The following is a 14,105-nucleotide window of genomic DNA, read 5'->3' as shown; positions in this document are numbered from 1 at the left end:
TCAGTACACTTACGTTTGCTCTCTCTTGCTCATTGCTCCACTTTGTCTCACAATATGTGCGTACCAAGGGCCTCAATCACTCCATTTTCCACTAACCGCATGTGTTTTTAGGTGCCACGAGGGGGGTTAGGACCTCACACAAGGACCCCACGGCCCCATGTTCCCCCCCCCCTCAATGGTCTAAACACCATGAGCTGACATAGACCAAGTGCAGCAGCAATCAATCCTGAACATTCACAAGGACCAAATCAACCAATTATGATTGACCATTCTCATTCTTCACCGAAGGCAGAGCCAGGCCAGTCAATCAGGTACCATACATGTATATAGGTCACACAGTCCGACAATATGCATTTAACCATCAAAGTCCGGCCGCCGCCTAATCCACAGAATACTCAATACCAGCATCAAAGTTTAGACAGACACTGCAATCGAAGCACACATGGGCTGCTAGATCCCGCGAGTGCGTAGTTGCCCTATCTAGTCCACAGAGCAGTCGGCTACTGCCACCTCTGCACTGCTATAAGAGCATGCGACATCATCATTATGTCAGGGAGCGGCTACATGCACAGGACATCAGCTTGGACTTCTGTCCTACACAGCAGAATGTGGTAGATCTCTCTTCTAACGCATTACCTCATCCAAAGTTTGAGGCTTTTCGCAAAGCTTTAAGCTTATTTTCGTTTGGTGATTGATGTTTACCTTGTACATTGTGACATTGTCATTGCAGGGTATTAGAAATATTTATATTCTCAAGGCAGTGGCCAATGTTATGTAATAAGGGGCTAGGGGAACTTTTTCCCTTTATTAAGGGTTTTTACCCCTTACCTCAGTTAGAGGTTGAGTTTGTGGGTAAGTTAGTCACCACACATCTTTTGGCCCTAGTTAGGGTTCATTCTAGGGTTTAGTCTCTCTGGCTACCCTAGCTTTGTGGTTTATTTGTGTTACTGCAATTTCATTCCAGCTTGCTTTAGTTCCATTCTCTTGTATTCTCTCGCTTCCATTTCCAACATTAAATTTGTGTTAATAAAGGTTTTATCACTTGATTTGATATTTATTTTTAGATTATGTATATTTTTTGTTTTCAATCTTGTGAAAAAACTGATTCAAATCCTTTTATCGACCTGCTTTCCATCTTAGCACATACATAGAATCTCATGGGCTAATTGCATCTTACATGTGTGTCCTCTCATAATTCAAGGAGAGGAGGTATTTCTCACTCATATTTTTGAATGCCAAGGTGGGTTCAAAGTTCTTTTCGTTTCTGGTCATGTGCAAACATTATTTGTACTGGAAGATGCTTCTTGGACTCTTTGCTTGCAAAGGTTCTATGGAGTCTTGTATGCATGTCAAAAGCTACCCCCTTCCAATCAGCAATGGGTCTTCACTCACAACATGCAAAATTTTGTAGGAAACTGCCATGTTCATACAAATTTCTATAGACCAGAGGAGTATTCTATCGAAGTCTCATCTCACATATATTGAAGTCTCTCCTCCCTTTGTGTCTTCATTGGGTAGTTTCTTGTCACATCAAGGCATATGTTCAATCTCGAAAAAGAGTTATTTTTTAAGGCTCGAATGAAGTTGCTCATGGAGAGGGGGTAAACGTATTTCTAAGTGAGGTTATTTCTTTAGGTTCAAATGAAATTGCTTATGGAATGGGGTGAAATTATTTGTAGGTGAGGTGCATTATTCGCAACATTGTTCGAGATTGGAGTTCGGAGGTATTCTTCTTACTAAATGTTTTCATTGCAAAGAAATATTTTGAAAGTTTATTGGTCTGTGGGTAGAGAGCAGGCCTCGCCTCTTGCGCGCCTGCCATGTGGACAGGCTGCCAACTTGGTCTTACTTGTGCTCTTTATACTTGATTGGGAAAAGGGAGCATTGGAACGTGATCAATGCCACAAACCAATTTTGGAAGAACTGAATCACTATTTTCCTAATAGATCCAAAGAAAGGTAAGACATGATTCTCCTGCACAAGGTTTTGTGAGTAGAATATGTCTAGCCATTATGTCAGTGTGAAGGCAAACATTAGGTTATTTTGGGACCAAAGAAGCTGAAAACTATGTGCTAAAAGAGAGAACAATAATCTGCAGTGACGTTTTAAAAGTGCATCAGGTGGCTAAATCTTCAATTTCTTTGTTTTTGTGGTTTTTCGCTTCTCTCAAATTTTTACTTATTTTGTACTTGCATCAGCCATTTTTTTCCGTCTACTTTTTTACCTTGATTTGCTTTGCTTGGTACATGCAATTCTAAAGAAAGGAGAATGGATATACTAAAAGTTTACTGTAATGCCATTGATGCTCATGCAGTTTACTTAATTATATGAATAGGTGGGGAACACTATTCAATTTCACATCATTCCTTGATCTAGGGGAGAATGTTTTAAGATTGAAAATTGTTAACATCCAAATGTACAATCCGTTACCTTTATTGGTGCTGAAAATGTAAGCTTATTGATATGTGTAGTGCATGTAAATGTGGAAGAATTGTGTGGATCACCTCAAAGGATGTGTTTTGCATTTTTGTAGAGATGCCATAAAAGTCACTTTATTCTTGAGAAGTGCTTAAGTATAGATAGGGTACAGTATTGCATGGGTCTTGTGGAATGTGAATATCTCAGCTCCTAGAGGGCCATGCTAACTCTGCTTCCCTTGCCTTCCAATAAAACAAAATTTAGACTAAGAAGACGAGAGGGCTGAGGACAAGGGTGTGAATTGGCTGCAAGACTGAGTATTGTGCATGCTTGAAGATAAGGTCGGAGTTTGTACTGTCGTTACTCTTATGGACTGAGTCATAAGAGGCTTGGTTGTGTGCATTTTGAAAGCGTTTGGGCTAGTGTGAGTATGTCAGAGTCTTCTGAGTGCGAGGTACAGGAGGGCTCCGGGGTTGATGAGGCTGTGCATAAGCTCACATTGGACCAAGGAGCAGAGCCTTAGGAGGAGGCTTTTTTCTATGCTGATGCAGTAGCAAAAGGGCTTTGAGGAGTGTTCTCAGACATCTCGGATGAAGAAGCTAGGCGACCGTTGCATGCATATATCCTATGTAGATATTGCAACGCAGGGACTAAAGGATGTTGGGAGGTGGGTTACAAACATCTGGTTTGCTATGAAGTCCCATTGTATAGGGTCGAACGTGAAGGGCAAACTGGTTAAGGATGGGGTCTGTCGGTTTTTATAGGTCGTGTTCCTGCATTGGGAGAGATTAAGAAGTTCTTGAAATATGCTTCGCCGAATGGTTATGAGTTGAAAGTTTTTGAAAAAGGGTTTACGGTGTGCTTCTGAATCTATTCATAACAACTTCGTGGGGCAGTCTTTCATGTTTGCGGAGTTGCTATGCGGGTGATCCCATGGACACTTGGGTTCAGTGTGGATGATTTTTTATAGCACAAATGTCTCATATGGTTGAGTTTCCCATTCTTCATTTGTGGTTGGGAGATGGTCTCGAGTATCTTGCTTGTTCCTTGAGCATACTCTCTTGTTGTGCCCTCTCTCTCTCCACTCTTCTCCTCTTCCTCTCCATATTTGTTCATGGTATCAGAGCTCCCTTGCCTTTCGTTGAGGCATCATGATCTTCTTGTGAGAGATTGAGAGCGTGAGAGATTGAGATTCTTGAGTCTTTCATTCCGTTGATGAAAGATTTCCAATGAAAGAGCTCCCGTCCACTTCCGTTCATTGAGAGTTCATTCATGTGAGGATTTCTATTCATTTTATAGGGCGTGCCTCTTATTTTGAGAGTGAGTGAGTGACCTTGAGAGATTTTATTCATGCTCTGCTGAGAGAGTTTTCGTGGCGAGTCTTCTTTGATTCCATCTATTGATTGAGAGAGACAGAGATCTATTACCTCCTTATGAGAGAGAGACCTTGATGCATCTGAGCCTATAAGCAAAGGTGGCCGAAACACATCATACAAGCACACGGCTTCATTCAGCTGAAGGACGCTGCAACACACAACACAACAGGTGCATCAACAAAGAAGACGGCAGACTACACGCTTCTATGACTCAGACACATGACGGCAAGCATACTAAGGCTATCGACAACAATGATACATGCTTAACTACGCTTCTTCAGCAAGCTCCTCGAGCAAAGGCAAACCTCTACTACACAGCTTTAGCAAGCTACAAGCAATAAAAAGCTTTGGCGCACAGTAGCAATGACTTCAACAAGCAGCAGCGAGTGGCTGACCACAGCGAGCCATAGCACACGAGGCACTACACACAAGCTAATGCATGCACAGTGAGCATCAATGCCCTTACACTCCAACACGGAGCTCTAGGCAACATTGAATGACCAATTCTAGCAGATGCAACAAAGAGAAGCGGCAAACCAACTCGCAAACAACGCTTCTCACAACCATGGCTCCCCGTAACGGACGGTAAGCAGCCCAACACTCCAATAGCACGACCGCCAATGGCTCCAACGATGCTAGCATGACCTAAACTTCACACAAGACACAAGCAAGCAACCGACAAAGACAATGGGCGACTTAACAAACACACATGAGCTAGCAGCCAAACAAACGTCCTACAACTACCTGGCAAGTCATCGTCAAGTGCAGTGAGTAAAGAGCTCACAACTCTTTGCAAACGTGCTTCGAACTACATGACCAAGGCGACGCTAACGGGCAACGACCCACATCGAGGCCGGGCTTATGGCAGAGAGACACGACTCAACAGAGGAGAGACTGACTTCTGAATCATCGATGAAGGAGTAGTCCATTGACAGAATCTCCTTAGATTCCAACGCAATCTCTAAAGATTATGTCGGAATCTCCGTAGATTTCTAGGCACCTCATCCTCATGGTCACCTCACAGACAAGCTTGCTTAGCTTTTGACACGTGGTATCACCTTGGGCTTGGTCTATACAGTTGCGATATGGCATCCTCTCCTTCCACATGGCACATCTACTACGTCAGCATACCAGCCCCTTAGTGCCATGTTTGCCCTTATCTTGCCACGCACCAGCTGACTTAGCTTGCCACATCATCACTAGCTACCATGTCACCCTGACTACCACATCATCAATCCACCTAGTTGCTTCGTCACTTGGCCATGTCAGCTTTGACACGTCATCATGCCACATCACAGGCCACGTCACCCTGCCACGTGGCACACAGCTTGCCAGGCACAGTTGCCTCCTCACAGACACACCTTGCATACTACATATGCATACAGTTGCCACCTTAGTGCTCCACAGGCACATCTCTTCACAGACACACTTTTACACACTGCATGTCTACCCACTTGCCACATCATAGTGCCACATCATTATTTTCATCTTTTTTGCTCCTCCACCTTGATCAAGCCGTCTCTCTTGATACAGGAAGAATTTGAGGGTGCTCCAAAAAGAAAAAACGATCGATTTTTTGTGCTCTACGTGCTTGTCACATCACACATGGATTTCGACACTTGCATCACATTATTTTTTTTTTTTCAAAAAAGAGACTTCTATTAAGTATTAAAGAAAACCGTTAGAGCAAGCTCCATACGGGAATACGGAATACACCATGCAATGCATGAAATTTTCAAGAGCCAAAAAGAAAGGATTGGGGCTGATAGTGCCATCTCAATCTGGTAGCAACCTCCGAGAAAAAGGCAGAACCCCTCCAAACTCGAAGAAATACAGTCCTCCTAGAAAAGGCTGCCTGTGAAGGGCCCTGCATGCTAGCCCATATGGCTAACAAAGTGTGAACCGTGTCACTCCCAATACCCGTGAACACCTGTGATGGGTGTATCTAGGTGTCATCCAAGGCCTCTGTGCATCTGGCTCTCCAAATGTGCCAAGAGGGAATGCTAGCCAAAATCTCCCAAGAGGCGTCCACTGAAACATGTGAAGCTCTGAAAGGAATATGTGGTACATCCTGAAGAGAGCAGGGCTCTATCACCTGTCGGCGGATCGAGAGAGCCCAAGAAGAAGGCTCACCCTCATAAAACACCTGGGGCCCAGTAAGGGATAACCATGCGACCGAGCCCCAAGTCATGAAGAAAGAGGAAGTATGAAAATTGCTGAGTATCCGAGCAACTCCTTTCCAAACAATTCTCGCTTGATTGCAGTCCCAAAGGCAATGTCGCACTGACTCCTCTGCAGAATGACAGCGAGGGCAAGTGGGATCAGGCCCAAATTGTGATCTCCACAGGTTCACTGCAATCCCTCCATGAATAGAAAGCCAAAAGAAAAGAGTGATCTTTCTATTTCTGAGGGATTTCCAGAGCCTCCTCCAGAAATTCCTACGCAAATCTGCGGTGATGAAGAAGCTATCCCAATGGGGGGCTCTGGAGGGAATCCAACCTCTACTGCTCAACTGAAATTTCCTGGCATTACCAACGGTGAAACGAAAGAAGGGAATCCCCCTCTCTCGGTGCCCATGATCTATCCACTTTCACTCTCCTGGGTCCCACTGCAAGCACCTGATAGGTGCACCTCCATATAACCACAACCTCCAAGATCCCAGGGCCAAGAGCAGAGGATCAAGGTCTAAGTACCACTGCAAGCCCGCTCCATGGTCCACAAAACCAGCAATCCTGACAGGCTGAAAGGCAACCTCTAGAAGAATATCATAGGTGGATCTAGAGAGTATACCTCCATCCCCAATGTCAAAGACCGAGACCTCGAAGAGCGATCACCTGTAGAGGAACTGCTGTCCTCGAAAAAGCTCCCATTCAAGTGGTGAAAGTAATAGGCATCTCAACTGTCCATTCCACTGGGATGGCTGCATCTATCTACTGAATCCTGGGTGCTACCCCTCTGAGGTGACTCACGGACTGTAGCCTCTGATCCTCAGGTAGCCTGATAAAAGCCTTCCAAGTGCCTATTGTGTAGGCGGGCCCTCTCTCCCATCTAGACCACTGCATATAATGGGAAGTGCCCAGAGGTCTGCCATGCTCATCAAGTATACTATCGTTCCAAATGATCGCTGCCTATCAATCTCTTCAAGGGTAGAGGGTGGAACTCTTCGAAGAGTGTTCCTGACGCTCCCCCAAGCTTTGAGGATGGCAGTCATGAGAGGAGAGGCAGGAGACCTAAGAGAGGCGGAAGTAAAAATCCAGCGAGGGCTGTCAACTCAATCATCTCCCAAGGTAGGTGTGCAAGCCTGAATGCGTCCAAAAAAGAAATCCTTCCAAGGTTCCTGCCCAGGCATGAGTCCCCTCACCACCACCTTACAAAGCAATGCCATGCATTGCAAGTCCGGGTCAATGATATTAAGGCCCCCTTCCCATGTAGGGAGAATAATGGTCTCCCAGGCCACCCTCGCTGTAACATCTGCCGTGCCATCAAGTCCACTCAATAAAAAATTCCTAACTGATCTAATGAGCTGAATGATGCAATCCCTAGACCGGCACCAGCAAGAACACACAAACCAGGTGGTGGCCAAGAGAACCTGGTTCACTACCACAACTCTAGAGGCAAGGTTGAGCTCCAAAAAAGGAGCTTTTTCCTTATACTTTCTGGTACTGGGGCAAACTATTGTGCTGGAGAGATGCCCAACCCTACCTGGCATCCCAAATATCTGACATGAACACCCCTCTGAATCCAAGAAAAGCCAATGTCAACTCCCCAGCCTGGAGTGTCCTTATCACTGATCCAAAAGCCAAAGGATTTATGCCAATTAATGTGTGGCCTTGCAGCTGAGCAAAAAATATCCAAGGCTGTCCGAAAAGAATCAAGTGACTGCGAAGAGGCCTCAATAAAAATAGCAGTGTCATCAGCCAACTCATAGTCAAGAAGCTCCTGCTCCTTTCTGAAGGGCAATCTCAACCCCATAAAGCTCAGCCTAAGATCTAAGGAAGATACTCATAGCTTCTGCCACAAAGAGAAAGAGAAAGGAGGCTAAAGGGCATCCTTGACGAACTGATCTGGAAATCTGAAACCTGTCATCCCTTACCCCTCCAATCAAAACCTGGCTTTGGGCTGATCTGTAAAGGGAGGCCAGCCCTCTAATCCATGCATCTGAAAATCCAAACCATAGAAGGGTGCGCTCAAGAAAACCCCAATCTACTCTGTCATAGGCTTTCTCAAAGTCCAGGAATAGAACTGCCAGCCTCTGCCCGCTCTGCATAGCCCACTCTGTGGCTTCCCAAAAGGAAAATATATTATCAAATATGCTCTTGCCATGCACAAAGCCTGTCTGAGTATCATGGATGAGGTCTGGAAGAAGGGGCTGCAACCGGATGCTGATCGCCTTGGCCAGGATTTTATACAGAGTGCCCAAAAGAGTGATGGGTCTCCAATGGGATACAAAATTCCCGTTGCCACCTTTCGGGATAAGGTGTATGAGTCCCTCAGTCAGTGAGTCAGGCATCTCACCAGAGTCCCAAATGCCCTGCAGGGCTGAAGTAATATGATCACCTATCCTATCCCAAAAGGCTGTAAAAAAAGGAGGAGTAAGACCATCGGAACCATGGCATTTTCCCTTATGAAAGGCGGAGAGAGCACTCTTGAACTCTGTGTTGGTAAAGTGTGCATCAAGTGAGCATATCATCTTTGGTGTGACCAACACAGGTAAACTTTGTCAAATCTCATCTCTAGCCACATCTCTGGCCTGTGTGTCAGGATCTGCGGAAAGAAGGGAGGCATAGAAAGCTATCGCTAAGTGCATGACGGTATCCGGATGAGACTGCAAAACGCCATTAGAGTCAATAAGCTGCTTGACACTCTCTCTACTATGTCTAGGACCAAGTGTAGAGAAAAAGTGTTTATTGACTCTCCCTCCCATCTGTATCCAAAAGGACTCCCGTGCATGGAAGGCATACTCTGCTCTCTGATCAAACAATGTCTGCAAGTGAGCCCTTGCCATAGTAAGGCGCTCCTGTACCCAAGCATCTGATGGTCTTTTTTGCTCCTCCCCCTGCAAGGCTGCCAACTGCCGGCAGATACCAATCTCCCGCCTAAGTACCTCACCTCGCCGAGTGCTAGCAACGGAGTGATAAAAGTCGCTGATACTGGCAAGTGTTGTGGCCACATGTGAAGGACCGGCCACCCCCCCTGCATGTGAGAAACCCACATCTCCAAGACTGCCTCTGTGAGGGTCTCATCCGTGTATAAGGCATCGGGGATCCTGATAGTGTGAAACCGTCCTCTCAGATGGGACTCTGAGATGGACAAAACTACCGGAAAATGGTAGGAAGTGGAAACACCAGGTGCAATGCAAACTGTCCCCCCTCTATCAAGAGCCCAGTCATCCACATAGAATCTGTCAATCCGGGCATAGATAGGCATCTGCACCCTATGGTTCGACCATGAAAACAAAAGTGATTGAGACTGAACATGAAATGCATCATCTAACCAAACATCTCTGCCACTGAATCTGAACAAGAACGCATCCCAAGCTGCTCTCTCGAGGGAATGAATACCACCTTCTCTGCCCCCTTGCTTATCAGAAGGTGCCTCAACCATGTTGAAGTCACCTCCAATAATCCACGAATCTGCAATGTCAGCCCACGAGAGCAACTCTTTCCAAAACAGAACACGGTCCCCTCTATTGTTCGGAGCATAGAGGTTGAGGAAACCAACCTTACGTCCATCAATCAGAAGTAAAACCCACTGGGCCCTGGAGGAAGATCTCTCAAAAGGGATGTCGATAGCTGGCTCTCCGAAAGTGGAAGGTACAAAATCATCATTTGAGAGGTCAGAGAGGTCCTCTAGAGCGGAAAAGGAGTTCTGCTGAGCCAGTCCTTGGGAGGGGGTACGAAGGATTCCTACCGAACCAGGGAGAGAATGTAAGTTCCCCTTGCCTCTATCCATAGAAGGAGGCACCTGTACTAAGTCCTGATCAAGAAGTGCTACGGATGAGGTGCAAACAACCTGGGCTGCTGAGGAAGGTACAGCTTGATCTTGGGGTGGAGTCGAACAAGGCTCCCTGAACACTACTCTCCTCCCGAGGTTTCAAGGGGGTAGCCTCCGAAGCGGTGGATGTGTGATCTGAAGTAGAGGGCGGCCTAACTGCGATTGGAACCCACCGTGGGCCAGAGGTGGTGCGGGGTGCAGGAGGGACTCGTGTAGCCCTAGGAGGGGGGGGAGCCCGTGTCTGAGGCGGTGCCTATGGAGCATTAGGTCCTGCTCTTGCTCTCTGTCGTAAGCTAGTACGAGCTGGTTGCTTTCTGGGCCTCTTTTTCTTCTTTGGGCAATCTCTGGCGAAGTGCCCCGAGGATCTGCAAATCCTGCACTGGTCCTGCCGACCTGCAACCTCAAATCTTTGGCGGAAGAAGGACCCATCGGGTCGCTGTAGCATGATGTGGTCATCTGAAATATTAGGGTCCTGGACAATGAACCTAACCTTGGGTACCCCATCCATCCTGACCGCCTTAGCAACCGAAGAGGGCTCGCCAGAAAGAGGGGGGATCTTTGCTACCACACCAAACCTCTCGCCAATAACTGAAAGAAGCCGGTGATAAACTGAGGGGAGACCAGGGAACTTGATGAAAACAGAAACTCCCTGCTTGTCCTCTTCAACTAGGTCAAAGCCCAGTTGAAAGGGAAACAAAAAAATCCTCCTGTAGCGTAGAAATAGAAACCTGGCCTGTAGCAAGTCTCTCGTGACGTCCGGGGAATCTAGGCACACCTGAAAGAAACCTCGTCCCAACAAACGAACATCCTTAAGGTGGGGGGCGAGCTCCTGGGGAAGCGCCGCAAGCATCTAATCTCTAGCTTGTGACCTGGAGGGGTGGGAGCCATGGATGTGTGCGAAGAGAGTCGTGGAACACTCATGCTCCAAATCCTTTTGCAACTGCTGTAGCTCGTCTTTTGAGAAAGTGACGGTTCTCGCGGCCGGTGTGGGCGGTAACGGATTGACTAAGTGGGAACCCATTCGTCAATCGAGGTGGAAAAGGCCGATTCAAACGCAAGGAAGAACTCCGTGCGCTTTCCTGAAGCCCAGGAGACCCCTAAAGGAGAATAGGGTACTCCAGATGAGGGGAGAGGGTGAAAGGAAGGAGGGAGAGAGAGGATGAGCAAAGGAGTCGTCAGCAAAGGGGTAGGGGGGGCAGCAAGAGGAGAGGAGGGAGAGGAGGGGAGGGGGGGATAGAGGAGAGGAGTGGAGGAGGGGGGGGGGGAGCAAAGAAAGAGCGGGGGGATGGGGGGGGAAGCAAAGAAAGAGCGGGGCGGGGGGAGAGAAGCCATCACACAATTTTTAGCCTAGGCGTCAAATTGACTTCTTTCACACATTGAGGCCTCTACATTGACGCATCTAACCCCTCACTAAAAGGAACAAAAGGAAAAGAAACTATTTCTCGCTTTTCATCGCTCGACGGTTGGTGTTCTGGATTAGTGTAGATAAGTTTATCCATAGAGGAGACAACTCCAATTAGTCAATCGAAGCCATTCCCAAAAAGTCTTGACTAGTTTCTACTTGGAGTTAGTCTCTACGCTCACATGCGGTTTCACATCATCACATGTTCTAAAACTTGATTGTCTACAGAGCGCAGTGTGCAGATTTTAGAGTGTTCAAAGATATTGGTAGATTGTTCAGGGGGAAGATTGTACATCATTTCATTTTGCACGCACATGTCTTCATTATAAAGCCTTATAGGCTATTTTTCTAGCATTTGTACACGTTATTTGAGCCTTGTAAAGCCTATCGGTTATTCCCTACATCATTTGCTACATAAGCCTTGTAACAGATTGGATATATATTGTAATTCGATCTTCGCCAGTAGTCCACACCTGCAGTAGATCCTGCCATTGCCAGAGCACATGTATATTGGGACAAGAAAGACAAATATGCATATCATTTGATTAAGCAAATGTGCAAGATGTCATGCTTGGACAGCTCAATACAATCAAGACATCCAACGAAGCATGATATATGTTCGCAGCTTTTGCATTTTCGCAACACCAATGAAACGGGTCATGATTATGTACTCAGGATCAAGGATTACAACAATCAACTAGCAGTAGGAGAGACTGGGATCAAGGATTACAACAATCAACTTGCAGCAGTAGGATGACTTGAATCATGCAGAAATGATTCAAGTCATCGTGAATGGGCTAGAGAGAGAAACAAGAATCTAGTGCGGAGTATTGCCATTCAAAGGCAAATTCCAACCATTACAATCAGTATTACTTGGTGAAGAACTGAGGACTCAAGCCATTCAAGCATGGAGAAATTAAAATATGGCACTAGATATTCTTAAGCTAGAGTTTCTAGGAAAAGTTGCGAAGTATGTTGCTTTGGAAAATAGAAAAGAACAAACTTTTCTAGCAAGATGTATTCTTGATTTAATTCATACAGATGTATGGGGTTATGCACAGACCCGCAAAATTAATGGTATACTTTACTACTTGACTTTCATCGACAACTATAACAGATATTGTCGGGTCTATTTTTTGAAGGAGAAATTTGAAGTCTTCTCTAAATTTCAGAATTCAAAGCCATGGTAGAGAATCAGATAGGCAAAAAGATCAAAGTCATGAGATCAAATGGAGGAGGTAAATACATGTCTTCAGCATTAATGAACTTTTGCGATTCACATGTACAGATAGTCCTTAGTAGAATGCAATAGCTGGAAGGAAGAACGGGACTATAGCAGACAGTGCTAGAGCAATGCTCATTGAGGAGCATCTTCGGAATGAGTATTGGGCAGAAGCAATTGCCATTGCAAACTTATTGCTTGATTTAGGGAATGATACCTTATGAGGCATTCATTGGATACAAGCCACACATTGGGTATCTTTGCATATTTGGTTGCATAGCATATGTTCACATACATGATGATCATGGTAGAAAGTTGGATGTCAAGTCACGTAGATGCATCGTGGTTGGCTACATTGAAGAGAGGAAAGCATCGAAGTTTACAAGTTGTATGATCACATCGATCAAAAAGGTCATAATCTCCAGAGATGTCATACCCTCATCCACTTCAGTCCGCTAGAATCGGACATCAAGTAGGTTGGTTCATTCTTCATTTTATTCTTTAATATATATTTTTTGGCATATGTGTGGTCACTCACTATGGTATCCTGTCAAGAAAGTTTGCTCCTAGATGTAATCGAAATGAGGGGAACATGACAGCTTGAAGTTTGTGGGACCTTGCTGGAGTTAGAGGCAAGAGAAGTAGGGTCCTTAATTTGTATTGGATATTGCCCTCGTGTCGACCCTTACTTGCATGTGAGAGAGATAATATTTTTTGCTTCATGGTACTATAGCTAGCACGCTTTTTTGCACACACAAAGGATTGAAGACACAAATACTGCATGACAGAAAGACCAAGTCATTTTGCTTGGATACGTTCCCTGAACCCACAGTCCAATTCTTTTTTTTGCCCATAAAAAACATGGATACGCAACATTGTGTTGTTGTTCCAAATGTATGCAGCATCCCTTTTTTAAAACTAGTAGTGCATGACTAGATCCACCCAATTTTTATGGCCTTACACAATAGTAGCATTTTCAATTTTTAAGGCAATTAGCAACCGAGACTTTGAGGCAATGGCTTTTTTACTCTACGCTTTTCTTTAGCCATTGTCATCATGACACGTGGTTGATGTATGTCGAGACTCCTAGCAAGAACTCTCCTCTGAAGATGATTAGAATGACTTGACATGGTTGCAATGTCTATCTTTGGATATCAACAATGATGCTGACATCATCACTCTTTGTTTTCCCTTTGAAGCATTTGATTTAGTACCTACCTAGAGTGTTTGGCCATCCTTCTAGTCTAGTTTGCGAGGACGTTGTCATTTTGGGATGCTATGGTGACATCTGTGTAAATTGATTGGAGTATGCTCGAACTTAAGTTTGAACACGTGTATGTAGTTTCATGTGAATCTTTGTACTACAAGGTTCAAGGGGAAGACATTACTATTACACTTTTGTATGAAGATGATCTGATTGAGATACGTAGCAATGAAAGCTTCATCAAGAAGTTGAAACAAGACTTATCTTCAGAGTTCGACATGAAAGATCTTGGACTTATGCACTATTGTCTTGGTATTGAGTTCTGGAGAGACTCAAACAACACCTTCATGAACCAGCAGAAATATGTGGATAGTCTTCTAAAGAAGTTTCATATGGCAAATTGCAAGATTGCAACCGAGAAGAGTTTGAAACTCACCAAATATCATGAAAAGCCTATTATAACCATGACAAGACTTGGGCAGTTGATCG

The 14,105-nt window shown here is 45.2% G+C and overlaps 1 protein-coding gene across 1 annotated transcript in view; it reads left to right on the top strand.

Moving 5' to 3' along the window:
• The window catches only part of LOC147898364 (uncharacterized), a 206,955-nt gene that overhangs the window by 68,144 nt on the left and 124,706 nt on the right, over window positions 1-14,105 (top strand). Inside the window, exons 7-8 of the mRNA XM_087378766.1 lie at window positions 1,680-1,724; window positions 1,879-1,958. Coding sequence (XP_087234892.1) covers window positions 1,680-1,724; window positions 1,879-1,958 — 125 coding nt within the window. The remainder of the gene's footprint in view (window positions 1-1,679; window positions 1,725-1,878; window positions 1,959-14,105) is intronic.

This window comes from Dipteris shenzhenensis, chromosome 9, assembly GCF_047967505.1.
Source record: "Dipteris shenzhenensis isolate YYH24624 ecotype China chromosome 9, Dip_SZ_1.0, whole genome shotgun sequence".
NCBI classification, from domain to species: Eukaryota; Viridiplantae; Streptophyta; class Polypodiopsida; order Gleicheniales; family Dipteridaceae; genus Dipteris; species Dipteris shenzhenensis.
The sequence above is the reverse complement of the archived record's forward strand: the minus strand, read 5'-3'. Positions and strand labels throughout refer to the sequence as shown.